Raw genomic sequence first — 24,431 nt, forward strand, 5'->3', positions numbered from 1 at the left:
CCCTGAGAAAACCATACTTCAAAAAGAGTCATGTACCACAATGTTCATTGCAGCTCTATTTACAATAGCCCAGAGACGGAAACAACCTAAGTGTCCATCATCGGATGAATGGATAAAGAAGATGTGGCACATATATACAATGGAATATTACTCAGCCATAAAAAGAAACGAAATTGAGCTATTTGTAATGAGGTGGATAGACCTAGAGTCTGTCATACAGAGTGAAGTAAGTCAGAAAGAGAAAGACAAATACCGTATGCTAACACATATATATGGAATCTAAGAAAAAAAATGTCATGAAGAACCTAGGGATAAGACAGGAATAAAGACACAGACCTACTAGAGAATGGACTTGAGGATATGGGGAGGGGGAAGGGTAAGCTGTGACAAAGCGAGAGAGAGGCATGGACATATATACACTACCAAACGTAAGGTAAATAGCTAGTGGGAAGCAGCTGCATAGCACAGGGAGATCAGCTCGGTGCTTTGTGACCGCCTGGAGGGGTGGGATAGGGAGGGTGGGAGGGAGGGAGAGGCAAGAAGGAAGGGATATGGGAACATATGTATATGTATAACTGATTCACTTTGTTATAAAGCAGAAACTAACAAACCATTGTAAAGCAATTATACTCTAATAAAGATGTAAAAAATAAATAAATAAATAAAATGTAACAGCATAGCCAAAAAAAAAAAAAACCAAAACGTCCCTGGTGTCCTACCGGCATGGAATGTTTATTGTCTGTCTTCCAGTGCCCCTGGCCTGTAGCTGCATTGCTGTTTCCCTCTCTCTAGGCTCCTCCTCCCTCCCCAAATCCTGAGCAGATGGTTTACAGACCCAAACACAAGAGGACTAACACAAGAGGACTTATAGGACATGGGAGAGCGAAAATATGAAACTTGTTCCCCATCACTCTGAGAGTGACCAGTGGGTGAGTTGTCTGGATTTTGAGCCCAGACAAGAAGTTTCTGACCACAGGACTCATTACCTTTTGCAGTAATTTCCCCATTACTAGAGGAGGTTGGAGGGAATAAGCCAGCGTTGGATATTCTCTTGTCTGGGATTCAGCAGAGCAATTTAAGGAGCACAGAATGGACTCAGGTGACTTGCTTAAGGCCACACAGTGGGATGGGACAGTGGCTGTGTTGTTGGGGTTTTTTTTCTAGAGTTTGTTGTCGAGAGCCCAGACCCTATGCTTGATTCACTGTATGACCTTTTGCAGATTACACTGCCTCGCTTGGTCTCAGTTTTCACATCCATAAAATGGGTTTAATATACAGTGCCATGACTATGTTGAGTGCATGGTCATGGGGCCAGTCCTGCATGGGGCTTCTCAGCCTTGGGGCAGCGGAGGGGGAAGTCTCAGTGGGGATGAGAAGGAGGCACTGCCCAGGAGTTAGGTCCATGGTGCTGGTCCCCTACGGTGTGGGCCCAAGAGTTCTCCGATGTTGTGGGGTATTCAGTCTGGTGAGAAGAGGCCAGAGCCCGAGCCTCAGTAGGTGGGAGTGGGTCTGAGGCAGCTGAGGCTGTGGCCAGGAGGGGTGTGTAGATATCTATCCCTGCCCCTCTGTGATAGCAGGAGCAGGCCTGGCAGAGGCTTAAAGGGAAATGGTAGGAAGGAGGCAGACAAGAGCCTATCAGATACCGTGAGGTCTGGCTTTGCCCTGTGTGTAGGGAGAATAAGTAACACTAGGGGCAGCTGGAAAGCCAGAAGGGTGCAAGCAGTAAATGCCAATATTTGCATTTGTGATATGGGGAGTTGACACTTCCCCCAAAGAGCTTTGTTCTTACTTAAGAGCTTTGCTTCTTACTTAAGCAACTGACATTTGAAGTTTATGGAAAACCAAACTCATTAAACAGTGTAAAGACGGAGGAGACAGCACCCAAGGCAGCAGAGGCCCAGCCTACCCTGGCTGAAATAGCATGACTTCTGTGCTCAACCATAGGCGGACACTGATGAGCGGCTCAGCCTAACCCCAGGGAAACAGGTAAGGGAGTTATAGTGAGTGCTAGTGTGGGGAGTGTGAGATGAACAAGCTGGTGTGACCACAGGGATGGGGCGTCTCCAGTAGTGAAGTTGTTTATGCATTTATTCTGCACTTGTTTATTGAGGTCCTACTGTAAGTGCTGGGGATAGTAATAGGAAACATCTGAGTGGCTTACTACAGGCTGGTGGGCTGTCAACCCAGAGCATAATCATGCTAGCCCCGCCCTAGGGGTGGGGAAGAGCCTAAGTGTCCCTCTGAGTGACGCTTCCCTTCTCTCCTGCCCCTCCTCCTAGACCTTTCTTCCACAGCTGCACAGGCGGGCAGGCAGCCTGTGATGGGGCCCTGCTCAGAAGACCCCCATCTCTGCTGGGCCTCCCGGCTCCTGGGATTCACCAGCCTACTCCTCAGTGAGTGGCCCGGGCTGCTGGGAGGGAGGGCCTTTGGGGGGAGCAGGGAGGCAATGTCCCCTGTCCACGTCTAAAGTCTTTGGTGAACAAAAAGACAAAACAGCTCTGTAATTATTTAGCAAATACAGTGCATTTGGTTTAGAGCCCTGGGGTGAACAGAAAAACAAAATGGCCTTTTGGTTGTGGCGAGCCTGGGACCCCTGTGCTCAGGCAGCCTTGGCTGCATTACGGGAAACATTTCCAGGGAGGTGAGGCTGCTTCTGTGCAATAACAGAGAGGCTGGGAGAGCATGGAGCTGCCTGGGAAGAGGGAGGGAGACAAAGAAACCCGCTCCTTGGCGTGGAAGGGCTGGGGCATGAAGCTCCCCTGGTCTGGACTCAGAGGGGAACTGGCAGCCTGTACAGTTGTCCTATGGGGGAGGGGGGCAACCAGAACCCTGCGTCTGAGATGGAGGAAGCAACTCTAGTCTGGGTTTCTTGAGCAAGATGAAAGATGTTGAATACAGTGCAATTCTGCTTTGATAAAAGGAACAGCAGCCTCTAAAATTTAAGGGTTTCTGTATACCCACTTGTAGAAAGAACATGGAGAAACTACAGAAGGAACAGTAGACTGGTAATGCGGGCTCCAGAAGGGAGTGGACTTCGGGAGAAGAGAAATGGAAGTAGAAACAATAGGGAGTTAAGTGAAAATGAAATGAAGACTGGACAACACCGTAATCACATACAGGACTTCCTGGGAGATTATATGATTATGTAGAAGGAAATTAAGTAAAAACGAATGAGGAAATACTAATACCCAGTGAATTATGAATTCTGGAGAAAGTTGGAAAGCTTTTATTGTTTTAATTTTTTGTTTTAGTAACCCAGCCACTAAATAAACTTGCAGGAGTTATATGAAATTTAATGAATTAGAGAACTTTTATAAACAGATGTCTTGAAATAAGAATGAGCTTTGTAAAACATGACCTCTTTTTTAGCAAGTTAAATTTATGTCTACAGTAAAATGTAGGCCTCCTCTTCAATTTTACATAACTGGAAAATATGTTCTGTTATTTAGAGTTTTCTCCGTAGGCTCTGGGGTTGGAAGATTACATAAGAGAGAGAGAGAGAGGGAGAGAGAGAGGAGGGAAATGGACAAAATTTTAAGTTGATTTGTAAGTGTTAAATTTTATATTATTTACATAAACTTTTATTCTGTCTTGTTTGTAACCACACCCCCCGGCTTTATTTTCTTCTTCAGGATTAGATCTTTTGTAGATCACAGCTCTTGCCGCCTTCCTCTTTCTACATCTTCTTCCATCTTCCTCGCAGCTGGGCTCACCATTCCCTTCTGGGTGGGTCCTCCCTGCAGCCTGAAGGCTGAGCCCCTTCTCTCCCTGGTTCCCTCCTTTCCAGCAAGTGGGGAGTCTGGTTAGGCTGCTGTCTAACCCTCTCAGCCGGCCAGAAGTCCTTGCCCTGCTAAACCCCTCTAAGTACTTGCTTCCCCTTTCCTAGGAGAGGCAAGTTGGAGGATGACCCTCCAGGAACTGCTCTGATCCTGGTGATGAGAGAGCAGTGCTGGCAGGGGAGCTCCTGGGGAGGACAGGGACAGAGTGGGGGAGGTGATGGGCAGCTCCTGCAGGGGAGAAGCACTGGGCTGGGAGACAGGAGCCCTGGCTCCAGGTGTGGCTCCGCCCTGTGTGACCCAGGACAAGTTCACCCCCTGGGGCGCCTCCTTCTCTGTGACAGGAGGGGCCTGGGGAGATCCCCCCTAAGACCTGACCTGGAGGAGATGCCTGGTTAAGTGACTTAGTGATTAAATAAATACAAAGAAATATCTGAAATACTTGTGCATATGAACGCTGGCACGAGCTATTCTCTGCTTCCATTGAGAGCCAGGAATGGGAATAAGTACAGCAGGAGGGAGGCAGGCCTGAAATAATGAGGATTTATTGAATTGGAGAGAGGATTGGGACCTTGGAAACCAGAGGCCAACCCAGGCAGATGGATCCTGACCTGGTGGAAGAAGCAGATTGATCATCTTTTCAGGATAAGACACTTTCCCTGGTCCTGTTCTGTCCTACCTTGGTCCCCAGGAAGGAAAGAGGGTATTGGGTCCCTGCGGTCTGTGTCTGAAGCGGGAGGGTGGGCTCTGGAGGAGGTGGACCTGAGGCGAATGTGCCTACTGGTCACAGTTCTGCAGGAAAATGACCAAGGAAGGCCTAATGCGGCCTCTTGGGGCCTGGCTAGGGAAGTGCTGTCTTGGTGGCGGGGACAGCAGAGCTCACTAAATGATCATGCTTCCCCTCATGTTCTAGTCCCTAGCAGTTAGCCAGAGCCTTGTGACAAATGCTGGCCACAAAGCAAGAGCAGGGATCATGCTGCTTCTGGACAGATGCAGTGAAACCCCCTGTGTGATTCTCCTGTCTCCCCTCCCTGCTGCGGGGCTGGGAGCCTGTGAGGATGCTGTGGGTTCCACGGGTGCAGCCACAAGGAGGTGGAACCTCTGCCACGTGTGACAGGACACCCTTCTCACTCTCTCATGGAACCCGTGGTGGGGGATATAAACTCCCCTTGTTCTAAGACCCTGAGGTATTGTAACTGTTTGTTATGCAGCACAGCCTAGCCTGTCCTGCCTACTACACTGCCTAGAAGGAACAGGGAAGAGAGCAGCCTTCATATCTGTATTAGCTATCTACTGCTGTGTAACCTGTCACCCCACAACTCAGTACCTAAAACACCACCAGGCACAGTCTCACAGTTTCTGTGGGTCAAAACGGAGGAGCTGTTCAGCTGGGTCCTCTGGCTCAGGGTCTCCCAGACTGAAATCAAGGTCTTGGCTGGGGCTGCATCAGCTCAGGGTCAGCTGGGCAGAATGTGCTTCCAAGCCTACTCATGTGATTGCCGATGGGAGGCAGTTCCTGTGGCTGCTGGACTGAGGGTCCCTGTTCCTCCCTGGATGTTGGCCAGAGGCTCCCTCGGTTCCTTGTCATGTGGGCCTCTCCTTAGGACAGCTGACAACACGGCAGCTGGGTTTCTCAGAGCGAGCAAGAGAGGGAGTGAAGGAGAGAGAGAGCAAGAGGGAAGTCACAGTCTCCTATAACCTAGTATCACTGAGTGACATTCATCAAGTCTGCTGTGGTCCATTCCTTAGAAGCCAGTCACTAGGTGCAGCCCACACTCTAGGGGAGGGCATTACACAAGGATGTGAATGTGAGGAGACACTTAAGAAGCTCCTCCTACAGTTATGAATTTGGTTTGACAGAAACTCTGCTAGGTGCTTTTTTTTTTTAATAAATTTATTTATTTTATTTTTGGCTGTGTTGGGTCTTCGTTGCTGCGCGTGGGCTTTCTCTAGTTGCAGCGAGGGGGGGCTACTCTTCCTTGTGGTGCGCGGGCTTCTCATTGCGGTGGCTTCTCTTGTTGCGGAGCCCGGGCTCTAGGCATGCGGGCTTCAGTAGTTGTGGCACACAGACTCAGTAGTTGTGGCTCACGGGCTCTAGAGCGCAGGCTCAGTAGTTGCGGCACACGGGCTTAGTTGCTCCGCGGCATGTGAGATCTTCCCAGACCAGGGCTCGAACCCATGTCCCCTGCATTGGCAGGCAGATTCTTAACAACTGCACCACCAGGGAAGCCCCTGCCAGGTGCTTTTGATCCATGATCTCATTCAGTTTATACTGTCATTATGAAGCAGGTGAGGAAACTGCAGGTTAGCAAGTTTAAGTAACCTGTTCAAGGTTACAATTCACTAGAGCCAGGACTTAATTCTAGAATTGCTTCAGATTCATTTTACTAGGCTTCCTCCTAAGAATCAAGGGAGTATATTGGATGAATTTCATTTAAAAGATGGGTTTTGTGGTTTTCTCCTTTATTGTTACTGAAAAAAAAAATACATTTCCTGTTTCCAATGCCCTAGGCGTCTGCTGGCCTGGGGTCAAGAGTTCTGGGACACATGGCTCTGGAGTTCAGGATTCTGGAGTCCATGTTCCTCTGCACAGGGTCCGAGGAGGTTCTGTATCGTTTAACGTGACCAGGAAGCAAGAAGCTCACCTGGAGGAGGTCACATGGGGCTTTGGCCCTGACTCAAATTACAGAGTCCTGCTGCGAGTCGGTGCTGAAGCAGACGCTCCCACTTGGGTCAGCCTCCAGGACAAGTATCAGCAGAGGGTCCATGTGCCCAGCATCTTGTCCCTGAAGATTGAGAACCTGACCTCTGAGGACAGTGGACTGTACCGGGCTCGAGCCAGCTTCACTGGAGGAATAGAACGTAACCAAGTTTTCCCCCTTACCGTCTATGGTAAGTGAGAGCATCTGACCCCATGCCATGGCTTACCTCCTTCTTTTGTGCTACGAGTTTCACACAGGTCCCATTTTTCAAGATTCCTTCCAGACACCAGCCTTCAGATTCTATTTTCTCCTCTGCAATGAGGGTAAGTGGGTTTACTGCAAATGGTGAGCAGAGCTGAGATTCACAGCAGGGATAAACCACTTCAGTATTTTGGGAGAGGAGAATGGAAATTTGGGGAAATGATATTGCCGAAACAATTGTTGTACTTTATAGGTCTAGATTTACTTCATTTGTGTATTGGTTGTCTCCTGCTGCTAGAACAAATTGCTATAATTTAGATGCTTCATAAAACACAAATTTAAGATCTCACTGTGCTGTAGGTCAGAAGTCAAATACGGGTCTCACTGGGCCCATGTCGAGGTGCTGGCAGGGCTGTGTTCCTTTCTAGAGTTTCCAGGAGATTCATTTATTTGTCTTTTCTACCTTCTAGTGGTTGCTTACATTACCTGGCCATAGTGGGACCAATTCTTCTCACATTCTTACCCCTCTAACCTCCTTCCTCTTCTTCCTTCTTCCACGTTCAGGGACGCTTGTGATTACATTGGTCCTATCCAGGTAATCAGAACAATCTCCTTATTTTAAAGTCAACTGATAAGCAACCTTAATTCTAGTTGCTACCACCGCATCTCCCGCAAATGTCTCCACTGTTGGGAGCACAGGGCCTTTCTCTGGGCTCCCATTGCTGGCCAGATGTCCTCCTTCTCTACGGGCTATGCAAACCCAGGCATTATCTGAGCAGAAGAGGGCAAGTCCTGATCTGGGACTAGCCTTTCTGTCCCAGACTTCTTCCCCTTCCACAGGAAACCCCATTTTCTTAGAAATAATGTGCCTTGGGTAGGTGGTATCCAGGTTTTATTTTCTTGTTGGAGATTTTTAAGGCTTGCTCAATCTAGTGAAATATCATAGGGCTTAACTCAGTGTCTCCCTTCTTTATTGTCACTTGCTATGTAGTAAGTATTGAGCAAATTGTGTTTTACTTGTAAAATGCATTCACCATCATTAAAGGGAGGATGCCAGGGTTTCAATGAGATGATGGATGAGAATGTGCAGACTGTATTGTTCTCCACTCATGTGAGGCTCCATTCTTTTGTCCGTCTTACCCTAGAGCCGGTGCCCCTTCCCCAGATCCTGTTCAAGTTACTGTCCATCACACCAGGCTGGTGCAATGTCACCCTGGAGTGCAGAGCCTCAGGTGCCACAGAGGACCTGAAGGTGACCTGGCAGAGCAAGGGCCTCCCCAGGGAGCTGGAGCAGAGCGTGACACTGGGACCAGCCCCCAACTCCTGGACCCTGCCTGTGAACCTGCCCCTGAGGCAGCCCAGTGCCAGCTTCACCTGTGTGGTCAGCAACCAGGTGGACCAGAAAACTGCCACCTTAGACCTTGGGGAAGTCTGTGTCCATGGTGAGTGTACCTGCCAGAGGGGAGGGGCATTCTCGGAGCTCAGCTGCACTGGCGTGAGGGTTCTGGGCTTTTCTCCCCACTATGTTATGAGCACCACTTTCCATCGGGTCACCCCATACAGGAGTCTGGGAGGTACAGAAAACTCATCTCTGCTTTTAATTGTCACATCCATGCCCGCCTCTCCACCCCCTCTTTTTTCCCCTAAGAAACAAGGGATTTGTTTTTCTGTGTTTTGGGGGTTTTTTTGTGTGTGGTACGCGGGCCTCTCACTGTTGCGGCCTCTCCCGTTGCGGAGCACAGGCTCCGGACGTGCAGGCTCAGCGGCCATGGCTCACGGGCCCAGCCGCTCTGCGGCATGTGAGATCTTCCCGGACCGGGGCACGAACCCGTGTCCCCTGCGTCGGCAGGCGGACTCTCAACCACCGCGCCACCAGGGAAGCTCAGGGATTTGTTTTTGATGCAAATCTTGTCCACCCAGCTCCAGATGAGCAGCTCCCAGTCCCAGCTGGTCCTGGAGGGAAAGCAGGGGTGGGATGGGGGAGGTGAGGAGAACTAGGGCTGCAGCCCGCAGAGGTGTTCCCTAGAGATGTATTTCCCTGAGGGCCCACACCTCCCCTGACCCGTACTCCCTGCTGCCTGTGCCTATCTGCCTGCCTGCTGGGCATCTCTTTCCTTCCCATACGCTGTAGTGCAGTGTCAGAGCTGGTCCAGGGCAATAGCTTTCCAGTGCTTCCCCCACCTCATCCATTATCCATAGTGCGTCCACTGTAATCTTTTGAAAAGAAATTGGGTTTTGAAATTGATCTGTGTCATCTGTAGGAGTATGACCCACTGGCTCCCTGTAGGATTCAGGGCTCAGATGCTCCTCTGCCCATGTTTCTTACCTCATACACTTCGCACGGAATTGTTTGCTTGGAGCTCCTGAATGTGTTCTGCTATTATAAGCTTCTGAGCCTCTGGAAATGCTGTTTCCTCTACCATCAGCCATCCCAAGTCAAGAGTCCTTCACTTCCGGGCTTCCCTGGTGGCGCAGTGGTTGAGAGTCCGCCTGCCGATGCAGGGGACACGGGTTTGTGCCCCGGTCCGGGAAGATCCCACATGCCGCAGAGCGGCTGGGCCCGTGAGCCATGGCCGCTGAGCCTGCGCGTCTGGAGCCTGTGCTCCTCAACGGGAGAGGCCACAGCAGTGAGAGGCCCGCGTACTGCAAAAAAGAAAAAAAAAAAAGAGTCCTTCACTTCCTTGCTTATTCCTGTTCAAGGATTTCCCTCAGGTCATGGGCAGGCGACCAGCACAGTAACACAGGATCCTGTGGTTGGTTATAGTTCTGATATTAATAAAGTTTGAACAAGGGTGTCTCAATCTCATGTGGCACAGGGCCCTGCAGGTGCTATAACTGTCCTGCCCTCAAGCATCATCCCCTTTAAGGAGCAGTCCGTAGCCACCCCACACTAAATAGCAATGCTGTTTATGGGTTTGTCTCCGCTGTAGCCTGGAACACCTTGAGGGCAGAGGTCATGTCTTGTTCTCCTTTGAATTCATGTACCAAGCAAAGCTCCTGGCACTGTTTGCTCACAGTTCAGGATTTCATTGAATGAATGAGTGAGCCGGTATCCTGAGTGTAGTCTTGCCCCTCTCACCCATCCCCCATGAGCTGCTGGGAGGAACTGATGTGTCAGCATCACTTAAAATCCCACATTACCCTCCCCTCAGCCCCATCCTGGAGTCTCAGATAAAGTTCAGTGCTCAGCATGACCCACAAAACCCTCTGGAGGGCTTCCCTGGTGGCGCAGCTGTTGGGAGTCCGCCTGCCGATGCAGGGGACACGGGTTCGTGCCCCAGTCCGGGAAGATCCCACGTGCCACGGAGCGGCTGGGCCCGTGAGCCGTGGCCACTGAGCCTGCACGTCCGGAGCCTGTGCTCCACAACGGGAGAGGCCACAACAGTGAGAGGCCCGCGTACCGCAAAAAAAAAAAACACCTCTGGAAAGAGACTCTTCTCCCTCTGATCCTCCTCACCTGGCTCCTCCCTGCTGCAGTGGGATGATGGCAGCTCCCAGGGCTGGCGATTTGGCACAGTCATTCCTCAAATGTGGTGCCCCTCCTTCCTGGAATTCTGTGCCCATGCTGAATATCTAGTTAACTCCTATTCCTCCCTCAAGACTCAGTTTACGCATCACCTCCTCTGGGAGGCCCTCCCTGAAGACATGTGTACAAGGTGTAAACCTCTATTGCACTGCAGTCCCTCTGGCTGGCAGACTTTGGTATTTTCTCAGTCTTCCCCCCTGGGTGACCCCATCTTGCTCATCGCAGTACCCCTGGCACCAAGCAGGAGCTCAGGACCTGGTTGAATGGATGAACCTGACATGCTCCACCCTCTTCAGCTTCTGAACCTGGATCCTTCAGAGCTCTTCACCTGCTCTCTCTCTATCTCCCCTTGGCAATGGGTATTTTAGGTTCTGTCTTGCCTTAACTTTCTTCATTCTCTCTGTGTGAGGGAAACAGATTCACAAGGACAGGTCATTGCTGACCCCCTGCCAGGCATCCTAGGGGCTGTCGTGGCTGTGCTGTTGATCCTTGGAGGAGGACTGTACCTTTGGAAGACACGTGGGAAGAAGAAGAAAATGGAGACTGGAAGAGGCAGGTTGCACTTCTCCCTCCTGCCCTGATACCTACCCTCCCCCACTGGACCCTTGGCTCCTTTCCTTCTGCATGTTGCTGCTCAAGGAATCTCTCTGCAGAGGGAATGGTGGGTGTGGCCTTGGCCTTGGGGTTCATAACAGCGGGGGAGCGTAAGGGTTTTCAAGGCCCAGGTTCAAGCTCCACTCTGTGTATGACTCAGGTACAGAACTGCAGGAGGACCAGAGGGACAATGATAGTGGCATCCAGTACGCAGAGCTGAGCCAGCAGGAGTCTCGAAAGGGCACACGCAAGGTGAGAGCTGGGAGCTGTGCCCAGTCTGGGCTCTCCTGGGTCCGTCCTCACCTGGGTCTGGGCCTGTCAACCCAGTCATCTGCCTTTCCTGGCCCCGCTATCTCTTTAACTCTTTCCAGGTGGTCAGTGGTATTTACTGAGAAAATTTATAACTGGGGCCAGTGCAGTGCTGGGCGCTTTGGGGGAATTCACATGCAACTCATGTCAGCAGCATTGGTTCCATGTGGGTCCCTCTGGGGCCTCTCTCAGCTGTTCTAGGAACTCTCTGTCTTGCATTCCTAGGGTATTGGTGAGCAACATTTAGAAGAAAAGGAGCCTGTTAATACTGTCTACAGTGAGGTCCATAAGCCAGAAAGTGAAGCCATGAAGATAATTTAATTGGAGGAGGTAGGAGAACTGGAACTCCTAGGGCACCTCCACTCGGAGCTTGATCCTTGCAGACACCTGCATCTCTCAGCTCTGGTCCAGCTCCAGCTGCCCTGGTCTGTGTTACTCTGACCCTCCTGCCCTCAACTCCCTGGGCATACATGGCCTTGTCGTATCCCCTGTCACCTCTCCAAGCTGCCTTCCCACTCAGGATCCTCACCCTGCAAGATGAGGGCTCTTTTTCCATCATTAACTCATATCCTGACCACTCCCCTCCTGAAGCTTCCCAAAGAGAACCTTCCTGCACATGATAATTCCCACAGCCTCTGCTGTGTGGCTGGTATATGTCTTTCTGAGAACACAGCCCAGGCATGGGGACTGCATAGAAGATATTGACCACGCCACAGAGGAAGGGGTTAGGACCTTGATGCTGGAAACTGAGTTGGGGGTCCGTGGAGGCAGCATGGGTAGGTGGGATCCCACAGAGGGCTGGCCTGAGGCTTCCTTTGCACCCTGTATAGGGCAAAAGGTTTGTGTCGAGCGGTGTGTTTGTGTGTGTGTCTGTGTGTATGTTGGGGGAGTATCCAGTGTATATTATACATTGGTCCACAGCCCTTTTCTCTGACCACTAGTACTAACCTCAGCTTCAGCTCGTAGACCTCAAATCCACCTCTTGCAGAGTGGGAAAAGGAATTTGTACTGTTTCTGGACCTTCTGAGACTTCTGTTTCTCAGAGAGGGACCCAAGTTGGGACTTGTGTTCTTAGGAAAGCAGCCTCAGCCCTTCCTTGTCTGGGGTAGGGGAACTTGGTCATTAGAATGGAAGTGCAGTGTGCCTCTCCCACCTCCCCTTGATGAGGCTGCTATGAGGGGTGAGGGGTGAGGCTTGTAGGAAGGTCTGAGCCAACCCTCTCCTGCCTCTTCTACTGACCCTCAGGACCCCACGGCCCCACTGGCCTCAGATCCTAGGTCAGCCTCCTCTTTGCTCACTCACATCCCTCTGCCTGAAATGGCGGCTCCCTTTCCCTATCCCTTCCTCCCATCCCTGTGTGTTGGAATCCTACCATTCCAGCCCAAAACCCCCTTCCAAGTCACATGTTCTACATGTTCCCATAGGTTTGAAAATAGTCTCTTCTCCCACATCTGTCCTTTTCAGACAACTTGGACATAATCAAGGCCCCTGCCGTAGGTTTGCTTTGGGTTGGTCATGAGTCTTCCCTGCTAGCCTCACCTGGGGCTCCCTCAGGAGGGCGTTGGGGCTTTAGGGGGCCGGTGCCAAGGAGACAAGCACCACTCTCTGTGAAGTGTCTGAGCTACCCTTACTCCCAACTCCCACAGAGAGTTGGGAGCAGACAAGACCCAGAGCACAGAGGCTGCTGAAGGTCTTTCTGGTAGTGACTCCACAAGGAAGCAAAGAGGACATGATGAACTCCAATGACACTGCCTGGTTTCCCCAACCCACATCCAGCTTCACGTTGCCTGAGGACCTAATGTAGCCTGCACTGTATTGTGGGAAGCTTCTCCTCTCCCTGGGGGTCCTCACCTCCTCAAAGCCTCCGCCTTCTGCCTTGAGTCCCAGCTCTTGAATCAGAGATGGATTCACTCTGATACTATGATCTGTGGTTCTTTGTCTGCTGGCCTAGATTCCTGGGTCTCTTGGTTCCCCTCCCAGCTCAGTAAGCTCAGCTGCTTCACTTCTGACCTCAGAAAGCCAAGTTCTGAGCTAAAGGACTGAGCGTTAATCTAGGATCCTGCTAGATGGTGCATGAATAAGAGAGGAGCAGAGTTGCCATAATAAGGCTCTTTCTAACCTCTTTCTGCTCAGGCTGAACAGAAGGCTGAGAAGGAAAAAGATGACATCTCTCACTGGCATCCCAGGTGACCGGTCATGGCTGGGTATCAGTGCCCATCAGTCCAGAAGCACTGTAAGATGTGACCACCCATTGACCCCTCCCCCCCACCTAAAGCAGAAGAGGAAAAAAAATGAAAGAGGAAGGGAACTTGACTTTCCAAGCCTATCATGAACCAGGTTTTGTCCCAGGCATTTTATAAATATCATTTCTTCTTACTCTTATAAGAACTCTCTAGGGTAGGTATTACTTATCCCCATTTTGCAGGACAAGTAACCAATGTCCCAAAATAGTTGGTGGCAGAGCAAAGCCTTAAATCCAACACTGGACAATTCCAGCATTCATATCTTATCCTTTGCCACATGGTCACTGAAGACCTTGTAATCCTGGAGTATTCAGAGGAGAATATCCTCCATTTGTTCCTCTTCCAAGGATCCCGGTCTTCTGACTCAGGTGCCCCAACTTGGAATGAGTTCATCCTGATGATGGATGGAGCAGTTGGTGGTTGAAAGAGGAATTGTCCCTTAAGTGGACAGTGGGGTAGGAGATATGGGTGGGAGACATGGACTGAGAGACCCTGCCCTCTGGCTCAGATGAGACATTCAAAGCAGAGATGCTTTGGGGCTTCCCTGGTGGCACAGTGGTTGAGAGTCCACCTGCTGATGCAGGGGACACGTGTTCGTGCCCCGGTCCAGAAGGATCCCACATGCTGCAGAGCAGCTGGGTCTGTGAGCCATGGCCACTGAGCCTGCGCGTCCGGAACCTGTGCTCCGCAACGGAAGAGGCCACAAGAGAGGCCCACGTATTGCAAAAAAAAGCAGAGATGCTTCTTCCTCTTGGGTCTTGTGGGAGTTACTTCCTCTCATTCAATGTGTATTGTGGATTTCAGCATCCCTATTCTCAAGCCAACTTCCTTTTCCATTGTTATTCATAACTTCATTCAACAATTATGTGAGGCAGGTATTCTCAATGTACAAATGGAAAATTAAAATCCAGAGATGTTAAGTACCCTACAGAAGTTCTCCCAAGTGTAAGTGATGTAGGCATATCAGGGGATAATAATTTCACACACTGTGATTCCTTTCTCTCTATCATCCCAGACATCCAACAAGTTACCGTCTTCCATTGGGTTATCCTTCATAAAGCTTCTTGTACTCCATTCTCCTCTTATTCTTTCATTCCCATCTTACACCTGCAGCTGCACCATTTTTACATTTCCACCAGCAATGTATGAGAATTTCTCCACTTCATCTCCAACTCTTGTTATTTTTTGATTGTTGCCATCCTAGTGCTGGTGAAGTGGTATCTCATTGTGGTTATGAATTGCATGTCTCAAATGATTCATGATGAACATGTTTTCATGAGCATATTGACCATTTGTATACTTTATTTGAAGAAATTTCTTTCTCTCTTGAATTGTCTCTTGTCATCCATTGCCCCTACCTCTTTGTTGAGTCTGCTTTTGTCCAGTCACCAGGGAACTTCATGTTGTTAAATCCAGTGGTCAATTCTCAATCCTCATTTCCCATAACTTCTCAGCCGCAGTGGACCTATATTTTCTGGAAACACTGTTTTCACTTTGCATTCATTATTCACATTATTTTCCTCCTACTGGGTGGTTGCTCCTTAATTTCCTTTATCAGTATCTTTCCGATATCTCCAGCTTCTAAATTTTGGAATAACCCAGGGTTCATACCCAGACCACCCAGACCACATCTCTTCACTGTCTACACTCATTTCTTTTTGATGTTATGGCCATGCAGTAATCCCATGACTACATGACCTTATGTGGCAAAAGGGACTTAAAGATATGATCCCTCCCCTGGACTGCACATTGTAAATATCCAACTGTTTACTTGACATCTCCACTTGCGTGTATAACAAGCATCTCCATCTTGACATATCTAAATTCAAACTCCCCAAACATGCTTCCTATACAATTTCTGATCCCTCCAAATGTCACCTCAATCCTTCCATTTTTTTCTGGCCACAAAACCTTGGTGTCATCCTTGACTTCATTATTTTTCTCACACCCCACCCTCTATCTCTCTTAGAAAATACTGATATCTTTTCATTCTATATATATTCAAATACTTATTTTCATATACCTATATGAAAAAATTATACTTATAATAAAATACTTCTCACCACCTCCCTAGTCCAATAGGGTCATCATTTCTCACCTGGATTACTGCAGTAGCCTCCGAGTCTCCTACTTTTGTCTTTAATCCTTTAATGTCTATTTTCATAATATCACCCAGATTTATCTTTTCAGAACCTTAGTTGCGTCACATTACTCGTTAGCTCAGAACTACCCCATGGGCCCACTTTATCTGGAAGGCCCTGTATCAGCTGACCTCATCTCCCATGCTCCCCTCCTTCCTAATCCCCTCTAGGACACTGGGCTCCTTGCCATTCCTTCAATACTACATGCATGCTCCTTCCTCAAGGCCTTTGCTCTCTAGAATTCTCTCCCTCTAGATATCCACATGTCTCATCCCCTCACCTCCTTCAGGTCTCTGTACAGATGTTAACTCTTCAGTAAGACCCACCCTGACCTCCCTATATAAAACCGCAAACACTTCCTGGTACTCTCCTCTCTCCTCCATGGTCTATTTTTCTCCATAGTACTTTCACAAGGCTGTGTGACAGGGTACATTTATTCTGGGCTGTAGTTTAAAGACAGGTGGGTATTGAGGCCTCAAAGTATAAACTGCATTCCTATTATGCAAATACCATTATTATTCCCAGGAAACTGCAACACTGATAAATTAATGAACTTACTCAAGGTCACATAACTAATAGGTGGCAGAGCTGGAATTGAAATCTTGGAGTTGGATTCTAAAGTTCTTGACCACTGTATACCAATTAAATAAAGTATACTCTCTCCTTATTTGTGTAATAAGGAGAATAAGTTACAAATTACATCTTTATATATTTGAATGGAAAGTTGCCCATGAAATATTAAATGAGTTATGGAACATGCATAGTGTTATCCTATATTGTAAATATATATAAATATGTTTATGTGGGCATAAAATAGTCTAAAAGCTAGTAGGTTAAGAAGTTAACAATGGTTATCTTCTGCGGTCTCTTTTTCTGTATCATCAGTTTCTTTATAACACTAATCAAAAAAATTACCTATTAAAAATTTTTAGCAGGACAGTGACATGATCAGAGCTGTGCTTCAGATAGATAAAGCCACATATACACCAACAGGAAGTTTATCATCTAAACCAGTTAACGTACTTATGCTTATTTTTCACTTTCTTTTGTATTGATTGATGCCTTCAGGATCTTTATTGAAATAACCCCAAATATGTGTAGATCTGTCTATATAGTACAGGCAAATTGGTCTGATTGATCCAAATGGATACTCCCCGTGAATGGCTTACAATCTGGGCTGTTTATTAGATCAACTGGAGAGCTTTCAGGAACAGATACTTGGACTCTATCCTGAAACTGGGCACCATCTATATTTTTTTAAAACTCAATAGATGATTCTGATTCATGATCAGGCTTGAGAACTGAAACCTTGGGCCTACATGAACTCTTCATAAAATCCAAATGGGAACGCACATGGCAAAGAAAGGCTGCGAATTTGTCTTCCAAGTTGTTTCTCAGTGTGTGCTAGTATGTTATGTAGTCCAGTAAATGTTGATTGAGTGAAGGAATGAGTGAATGGCAAAGCCCTACAGTTTGGCATTACAGTTGACTCTTGAACAACGTAGGGGGTTCCCACCCCCTGAGCAGTCAAAAATTCACATATAACTTTACAATCAGCCCCCTGTATTCATAGTTCCACCTCCACGGGTTCAAACATCCATGGATCATACAGTACTGTTGTACACGTCTGTTGAAGAAAATCAGCATATATGTGGACCTGCGCAGTTCAAACTCATCTGGTTCAAGGGTCAACTGTACTTTGATGTGTTCACCATGTGTTCAGAGTCTGACATGTAGATTCTTAGCCAAAACCCAGAATCTCCATTTCATCCATTGCCCTTTTGCCTGGGGATGCAAAATCTTGATAATAAATGTTAAAAGACACTGGTAAACAAAACCAGAATGCTTATTTATTAATTTACAGTGAGAAGTACACTTGCTAACTGGGCTAGATATCCCTGTTAGCTTGACCAGGGCATCCTCTTCCCAAAGATAGGCCACATTGGAAGCCGAGTTACCACTGGACCACATGGGAAGCCCTGAGTCAGGGCAGGTAAGCAGATGCTGCCGGAATGGATCCCAGTGGCCTTCTCATCTGAGCTCTCCATATCCGTGGTAGGACTTACCTGCCCGGGGCATGGGATTCTCCTGCCAGCCTGTTGGAGCACTTCCTTTGCCTCTGTCACTCATCTCCCTTTACGCCGCATTTCTTATTAACCATCCTTCTGATTGACATTCTTTCTTTGGTCACGTGCATATGTGAGATTAAGACTTGCCTTGATCTCAACTGGAATTACTATATCTCTCCCGTGATCCAGATATATAGTGTTTTATTTAATCTCCAAAAGTAAAAAAAAAATCCCTCCAAAACATCTACCCTTATTTCTGTCATTTCCAAATTGTAGTAGAGGATGTGGAGGGTGAAGACACTCCCTCAATACACCACCTGCCACCAGGTGAGCCACCAAATAGCTTTTGCAAATAGACTAAAAAAGAAAAGCTATAAACTGGTTAATGGAATTCTGTGGCTCTCAGGGCTGGAAACATCACCTAATTTATCACTTACCCTTTCAGCAAGATCCTCTCATATTTAAAACAGCCAAACAACAATAATAACAAGAAAAACACTTAAGAGAATATAGTGCATAATTAATGTCTATTCCATTTTAAATCTTTATGAAATGGACAATTTCTAGAAAAATATGATTTGATAAAATTGATCTACATGTGTATATAAACTTTAAAAATGAACATAGAAAATATTATAAAACTTACATAAGTGTTTTCTCCTTTGATGACATAAAAGGCAAAGCCTATTCACAAAGCCTAATGTGAATTCCTCACATCTTTAAAGAATAGATAATTTTTGTGCTAGCAAATTTTTTTTTAACTTGGCAGAAGATAGAAAGCATTCATTTATGATTCAGAAAACTTGACAAAGCATGAAAAAGGAAATAAAGTCCCAACCTAGTTGTCCAGCCTGCTTGGACACTTGTAATTTCCCTTCTTCTGCTGGAGATTTTCCTTGGTGAGCTCCATTTCCAGCTTCCCAAGGAGGCTGAGGAACAGAAGAGCTTTTGCCAGTATCGTCCACAATAATGGAAATAAGAATAGAGTTGTAGTCTCTGTTGGGTCAGAAACAGAGAGGGCGTGAGAAGCTTCGGGGTGATGGATCCTGGGCTGGCCATGCTCCCTGTGGTGTATCACCTCAACAGAAGGCACTCTACTCCAGCTGATGGTTCTGGAGAAACTGGGACTTTAGGGCTCAAAATAATCTGATTTTGCCAAGAAGTTTTCCTAGAATCTAAGAATGTCCATGTTGGAAGAAAACTCATTAGGGAGTCTGACCCCATTCTGAGCTTTATAACTACCCACCAAGTGATTTTACCTGTAGTTACACTCCACCAGTGACATGAGGTCACTGTGCCCCAAAGCATCTATTCCAGTTTTGGATGACTGACTATAGAAAACTCTCCTCTAATATCATGAGTCAAAACCTGCCTCTCCTTATTTGCTCATTACAAATATGATTCCTTGTCTACTCAGTGGCCCTTCAAGTGGGATTTAGAGCAGAGCAGAGACAAACATCAGTGCCTGGTACAGCCGTCGTACCTCCTCCCATAATTTCCTGGGTCATATGCCAACCTTTATTATCTCTGATTCCCATCTCATCTGGTACTGTCCCAAGGGCTGGGGAGGTTGGAATCATACTTCTTGACAATGATGAGCACCAACCTACCATACCCCCAATCTCCTGGGAAATGAATGTCCGCAGAGGTGGGCACACTCACTTTGCCAGGCACGCTCTTAATCCCAAGAGAGTTCCCCAAGGTCTAAGGTGGTAGTTTTCTGGTCCACATGGTTGTTGACCACACAGGTGAGGCTGGAGTCAGTCTGGCTTAGGGGCAGGCTCAGAGCTTGGTCCCAGTGTTCCTCTGTTCTAGCTCCCTGGGGAGGCCCTTGCTTACCCAGGTCACCTTCAGGTCCTCTGTGGCCCTGCACTCCAGGGTGACATTGCACCATCCTGGTGTGATGGATACTTAGTCGGCCAGGATCTAGGAAAGGGGCACAGGCTCTGGGGCAGGAGGGAACAAAAGCTTATTATTGTATTTGTAGAGCATGTTACTCACCCACTATCATGTAGTTTCTGAGCAGTCAGCTGGGAAGGCAGGGCATTTCACAGCCAAAGAAACTAAGGCCTAGAGACGTGAAATAGTTTGCAAAATTATATAATGAGAAAGTGATACTGAATCTCAGTTTTAGAGAAGGGAAGGCAGCCAGTCTATCAACTCTCTTCACTACCCGTACCCCCAACTGTCACCACACACGGCTGAAATCACACCTGCTTGCCCTCCACATGCATTACCAGAACCTTCACAATCTCCATAGCACAGAGGGTATAATGAAACTTCTTGGGCAAATACTTCCCATGGGTAGAATTTTTAAAGAAGGTTCTGAAAACTGGTTTGAGAGTCTTAACCCTCTCTCACCCAAACTGAAGACATACAAAGTTTAGGATTTGGAGATAAGCAGAAAGAGATTTTATTTGGAGAGAGCTGTGTGGCTTTGAGTCCCTTTCTAACCTGATGGGTGCCTACCTCTCACCTCAACATGGTGATATGGGCTTCAGTGAGACGATTCTGAGAACTTGATGTGTGTCCTCTGCAGCTTGGGGATGCACTGGACAAGTGTCTGACTTATACCTGAGAAACTGAAGGGATAAAATGCTTCAGAAACAGCCTATAGTAGTAAAATATTGGCTGCCAATAGGGAAGACATTGCAAAGGCATTGATGAGTGAAATGAACATGATTTTTATCAACTAGAAGTAGGGCCTTAAAAGAACTTTGACAAGAAGGGCATCTGGAGAGGCAACAGATTCCCAACAAAGAGAATCTTGGCTGGTCCATGTGGAAATGGACCAGCCAAAACCAGCAACCATAGAGAAAAATATAGGTGGTCATTCTGAGAGTGTCACCTGTGACAGGGTGGGTGAGATCCCCAGCATGGGAGAGGAGAGGTATCCAAGGAAACTATGAAAATGCCCCGTGAGAAAAAGAACCAGTAGCCTAAATGCTACCATACCCAGAGAACCCAAGTGCTAGATCTCCACAACAGGATGAGTCAAGGAAGGTCCTTCCTGTTGCCTCCAACTTCCATCTTCCCTACTGCTCCTTCTTCACTCCCTGTCCCTGTAGAGTGGGGAAGAGAGCTCAGTTTATTTTGCTGTTCTCTGTGATCCTTGTGGGCCTTTGCCAAGGAAATCTGCCCTGGTCTTTTGGTCTCACTCTCTACCTTCTGCTGCATCTGCTGCTGATGTGTCTGTTCCTGCTTGTCTTGGGCTAGTGTGGGCGACACTGGTGACGTCCTTGGTCCCTGCCACGGCCTCCTCTGTAGTGAGGTCGCTGCACTCTGACCTTTCTTATTTCTGAACTCAGGCACCTTCTGGCCCATGGCCCCTCTCAGCACCTCATGTCCCCTATAGGAGCCCACGAGAACGTCTGAACCTCCCCAACATGGAACACAAGCTAAGGGGAACTTGTAGCACTTCTCGAGGCCCTTTAAAGCCCAAACACACAAACACACATGGCCCAGTTTACTAAACATGACTCCCTAGGAGGCGGTACTACCCTCCCAAAGAAGAAGGAAGTAGGACCGAAGCTGCTTCTGCTTTTGCATTCCGGCTCATCTTATCTGGAATTCCTATCACCTGGCTGGTTCCTCACCCCTGCCACATAGCCTCTTCTGTTGAGCCCCGAGGGAATGGCATGTCACATTCTGTTTACGTTTTAATTACAGTCTCATCCTTTATGCATTTTGTTTTAAATAAATTTATTTATTTTATTTTTGGCTGCATTGGGTCTTCATTGCTGCATGCAGGCTATCTCTAGTTGCGGCGAGCAGGGGCTACTCTTCGTTGCGGTGCGTGGGCTTCTCATCACGGTGGCTTCTCTTGTTGTGGAGCACGGGCTCTAGGCATGCAGGCTTCAGCAGTTGTGGCTCGCGGGCTCAGTAGTTGTGGCTCGTGGGCTCTAGAGCACAGACTCAGGAGTTGTGGTGCAGGGGCTTAGTTGCTCCATGGCATGTGGGATCTTCCCGGACCAGGGCTCAAACCTGTGTCCCCTGCATTGGCAGACGGATTCTTAACCACTGTACCACCAGGGAAGCCCCCTTTATGCATTTTTAATGATTACTTAATTTCAGAAAGATATATAAAACCGCCCTCATGTCCTACCTGGCATCTTTTTAGTTTGTGACTTGCCAAATGAACTCGCTTCTCTTAGTCTACAATCTTGGTTTGGGAGCACACAAATCTCTTTTGTTCTGTCAATAAAATATGGCTCTTGCCTATTTTGGAAGTCAAAAGATGAACACGGATTTGCACATTCTCAGCGGGGTTCTGGCCTCTGCCTTGAGCATGGCTGTCTCAGCCCCAAGTGTTGGAGGGTGTGGGAGCAATGATTACAGGAGTGGAAAAAATACTTTGGAATCCTCCAGAGGAGAAGGCACATGAACTGACTCAGGAGTTCCTCCTTACAGTCTAACCACACACAAAACTTGATTAAATGTAATTAAAATGTTTTAATTATGCCACTTAAGTTCAGAAACAAAAGGGAACTCAGTGTTGAAGAGCTGAGTGGAATTTGAAGTTCTGGTGTCCCAGTGGGTTATCAGAACCAGAAATATACCTTAGAGGCCAATGTTACACGTCTGTAAGTGGGGGTGAAGTGTAAGCGTGGCCTTGAGCTTGTAGGGATGCTGCAAAAAGATAAGAGGCTGGGTGAATTAGGGTAAGAAAATGTCTGTCTTCTGTCATGGGAAACCAGCATGGAGGTTGCAACCTGCCCTGTTCCATGAGAGGGATGTGAGAAATTGGAATCCAAGCCTTCATTGTGTGTGGGTGTGGATGTGAATTCTAACTACATGCTAGAAATCAGAGCCCAGAAGCTATCTTAAAAACAGGTGGCGCTTATAAAGACCCAAGCTGGGGCAAATACTAAACTGATTCATGGGGAGACTTCCACATCAGGGTACATGTGTGGACTAACTGCTCAAAAGGATTAAGGAAGGAATCAAGCCTATAATGCAAAAATAAACACTTTGAAGAAATAACAGACATAAGGGAGTGGGAAAAAGAAGAAATCTTGAGCAAATAAATAGGTAAAAGATATTTGTAAATCTAATGTCATTAAGAGATATTTAAAAAATAAAATTGGCAAGACTCACTGATGGGTTGGCTATGGACTTGAGGTAGAAAAAGATGTCAAGGATGATAGCATGGATGCATCATTGACTATAGGGTGGGAGACACTCAAGGAAGACCAGGCTTAGGTGCTCAATGTTGAACCTATTGAGCGTGAGATGACTTGAGATACACAAAGGGAACTGTCAGTACAGTTGGGTTTAAAAATTTAGAGCTGAAACGTCTCTAGACCTAAAGTTCAAAAGATTCTAGGGAACCATGCCCTAGGGAATCACATTCACATTGATGGGTAGAGACCCAATATGGAGCTGTGTCATCACGAGGCTAAAATGCCCGAAAACTTTATGTAGAAAAAAAAGATAAAATGAAGTTCAGAGGAGGGAGAGGTCACTTCTGGCTGGTGCAATCAGGAAAGACTTCATGAGGGAGGTGTCTTGTGGACTGCTTCCTCAGACTGAAGCATCCCCGTCCCTTCAGCTCCCCTCGATATGATCTGAAGGGGTCACCTTCAGGACCTACATCAGTGGGGTCAGCATAGTGCCCATTTGTACCTGAGCTATCCAGGTCAGCCTCCTTCCAAATTCAAGGCTCTTCCTTATGTCTGTTCTTGTCCACATCCCACAACTTCCTGCTGCTTGTCCAGTCCAGGAGACAGTTTTATCAGTACTTTCATCATGCTGCCAGGCAGAGCATGCCCTCAGTAAAAGCTGTACACCCTGACATGGGTCCATGGAGATAGACTGAGAAGAAATGGATGAGATTAGCTGAATGGGAATGGTCCCTCCAAACTAGTCATGACACAAATGGCTCAGCTGGTCCAAGGCCCCGGCGCTCACATATCAGTAACAGGAGGGCACAGAAGTCCACACTTACCCTCTCTGAGCTCCAGCTCCCTCCATTATGTATCCACGGGATCCTGAGTATATTAAGGTCACTACTGTCTCGAGGAAGAGGAATTAAAGCTAGCCTGTCCCAGTTGTATGTGTTGACTGAGGTGGGATGTTCTGTCTGCTGAGGGAATCTTTCTGGCGTGCAGAAGCCAGATTAGGTTACAAGTTCTGTTGCAGCCATGAGTGACTCTTGAGTCATGAGTAGCAGTTGCCCTTTCCAAGAGTCACACCCAGGAAGTGCCCTCTCTCCCACGTAAGTCTGGCCAGCGCCCTCCAAGTGAGAGCTCTTTCTGCCCTCACTGCTCCCCAGCCCTTGGCCCATGGCAGACGTGGGAGAGCAGTAGGCTTGAGGCAGAAGAGGTTCTGGCTGTGGTGGGCAGTGTTACAGCAACCCCACGGAGTCACGTGGTTTAGGAGTCTAGGTCTCTCTTCTAAGGACAAAGAGTAGGGAGGTGAAGCAGCAAAGGTGGTCTGAAGGTGCTCATGAATTTCTTGCAGTCTATGGTGGAGGGTAAGGGTGACAAGGCTATCCCTGAAGGCCAAGGCCTGGGCATGGCGGTGAAAGCTGAGGTCCCCGTGCAGCTGCTCCAGAGCCCTTCCCTACAGCGGGAAAAAGCCAACTCCTTGGACACGCTCACTGGCAACTCCCTAAGAAGTCACTACTACAGCTATTACCAGAGCTCTGAGAAATCACTTTCTGGTCCACGCAGGGCCACTTCCCCGGGCGTGGCACAACCATGGAGGCTGAGCAGGACCCACTCGTGTGCCCACCACCATAGACCAAGACTTTGTCCCACCTCTCAGCAACTAACTTTTGCCTTTTCTCAAGCAGGAGTAAAGTACCTTTCTGATTAGTCTTTCTAAGCCTTGAAGGACCCTGTTGACGCTGCATTTAGCTGCATTTAC

General features: G+C 47.8%; 1 protein-coding gene and 1 long non-coding RNA gene across 7 annotated transcripts; one reads left to right on the plus strand and one right to left on the minus strand.

Moving 5' to 3' along the window:
- The first annotated feature begins 819 nt into the window (after window positions 1–819).
- Window positions 820–17,329, plus strand: LOC105748826 (SLAM family member 9-like). Of its 6 annotated transcripts, none has more exons than XM_049694567.1 (6): window positions 827–1,099; window positions 2,280–2,393; window positions 6,288–6,668; window positions 7,825–8,121; window positions 10,623–11,051; window positions 11,334–17,329. In XM_049694567.1, the coding sequence occupies exons 1-5, from the start codon at window positions 1,090–1,092 to the stop codon at window positions 10,784–10,786; spliced, it is 966 nt and encodes a 321-aa protein (XP_049550524.1). In that variant the 5' UTR covers window positions 827–1,089; the 3' UTR covers window positions 10,787–11,051; window positions 11,334–17,329. The 6 variants fall into 6 exon arrangements, with proteins under 6 accessions (XP_033270393.2, XP_049550519.1, XP_049550515.1 ...); XM_049694569.1 differs by having other exon boundaries at window positions 13,242–17,329; XM_049694562.1 differs by lacking the exons at window positions 10,623–11,051; window positions 11,334–17,329 and adding an exon at window positions 1,859–1,986 and having other exon boundaries at window positions 823–1,099; window positions 7,825–10,057.
- An 848-nt stretch (window positions 17,330–18,177) lies between these two features.
- On the minus strand, window positions 18,178–23,622 carry LOC117198360 (uncharacterized). The gene is made up of 5 exons (XR_007470232.1): window positions 23,509–23,622; window positions 23,187–23,375; window positions 20,038–20,143; window positions 19,224–19,507; window positions 18,178–18,557 (listed from the first exon to the last, which is right to left on the minus strand). It is a non-coding gene; the product is annotated as an uncharacterized LOC117198360 (long non-coding RNA).
- Between the last annotated feature and the right edge of the window lie 809 nt (window positions 23,623–24,431).

Source organism: Orcinus orca, chromosome 1, assembly GCF_937001465.1.
Source record: "Orcinus orca chromosome 1, mOrcOrc1.1, whole genome shotgun sequence".
Taxonomy (NCBI): Eukaryota; Metazoa; Chordata; class Mammalia; order Artiodactyla; family Delphinidae; genus Orcinus; species Orcinus orca.

What these genes read in the sequence shown, in the direction of transcription:
- LOC105748826 (XM_049694558.1), top strand. An exon ending in ATTCACCAGCCTACTCCTCA is followed by an intron (nt 2,394 to 6,287) that starts GTGAGTGGCCCG and finishes CCAATGCCCTAG; the next exon opens with GCGTCTGCTGGCCTGGGGTC. An exon ending in TTTCCCCCTTACCGTCTATG is followed by an intron (nt 6,669 to 7,824) that starts GTAAGTGAGAGC and finishes GTCTTACCCTAG; the next exon opens with AGCCGGTGCCCCTTCCCCAG.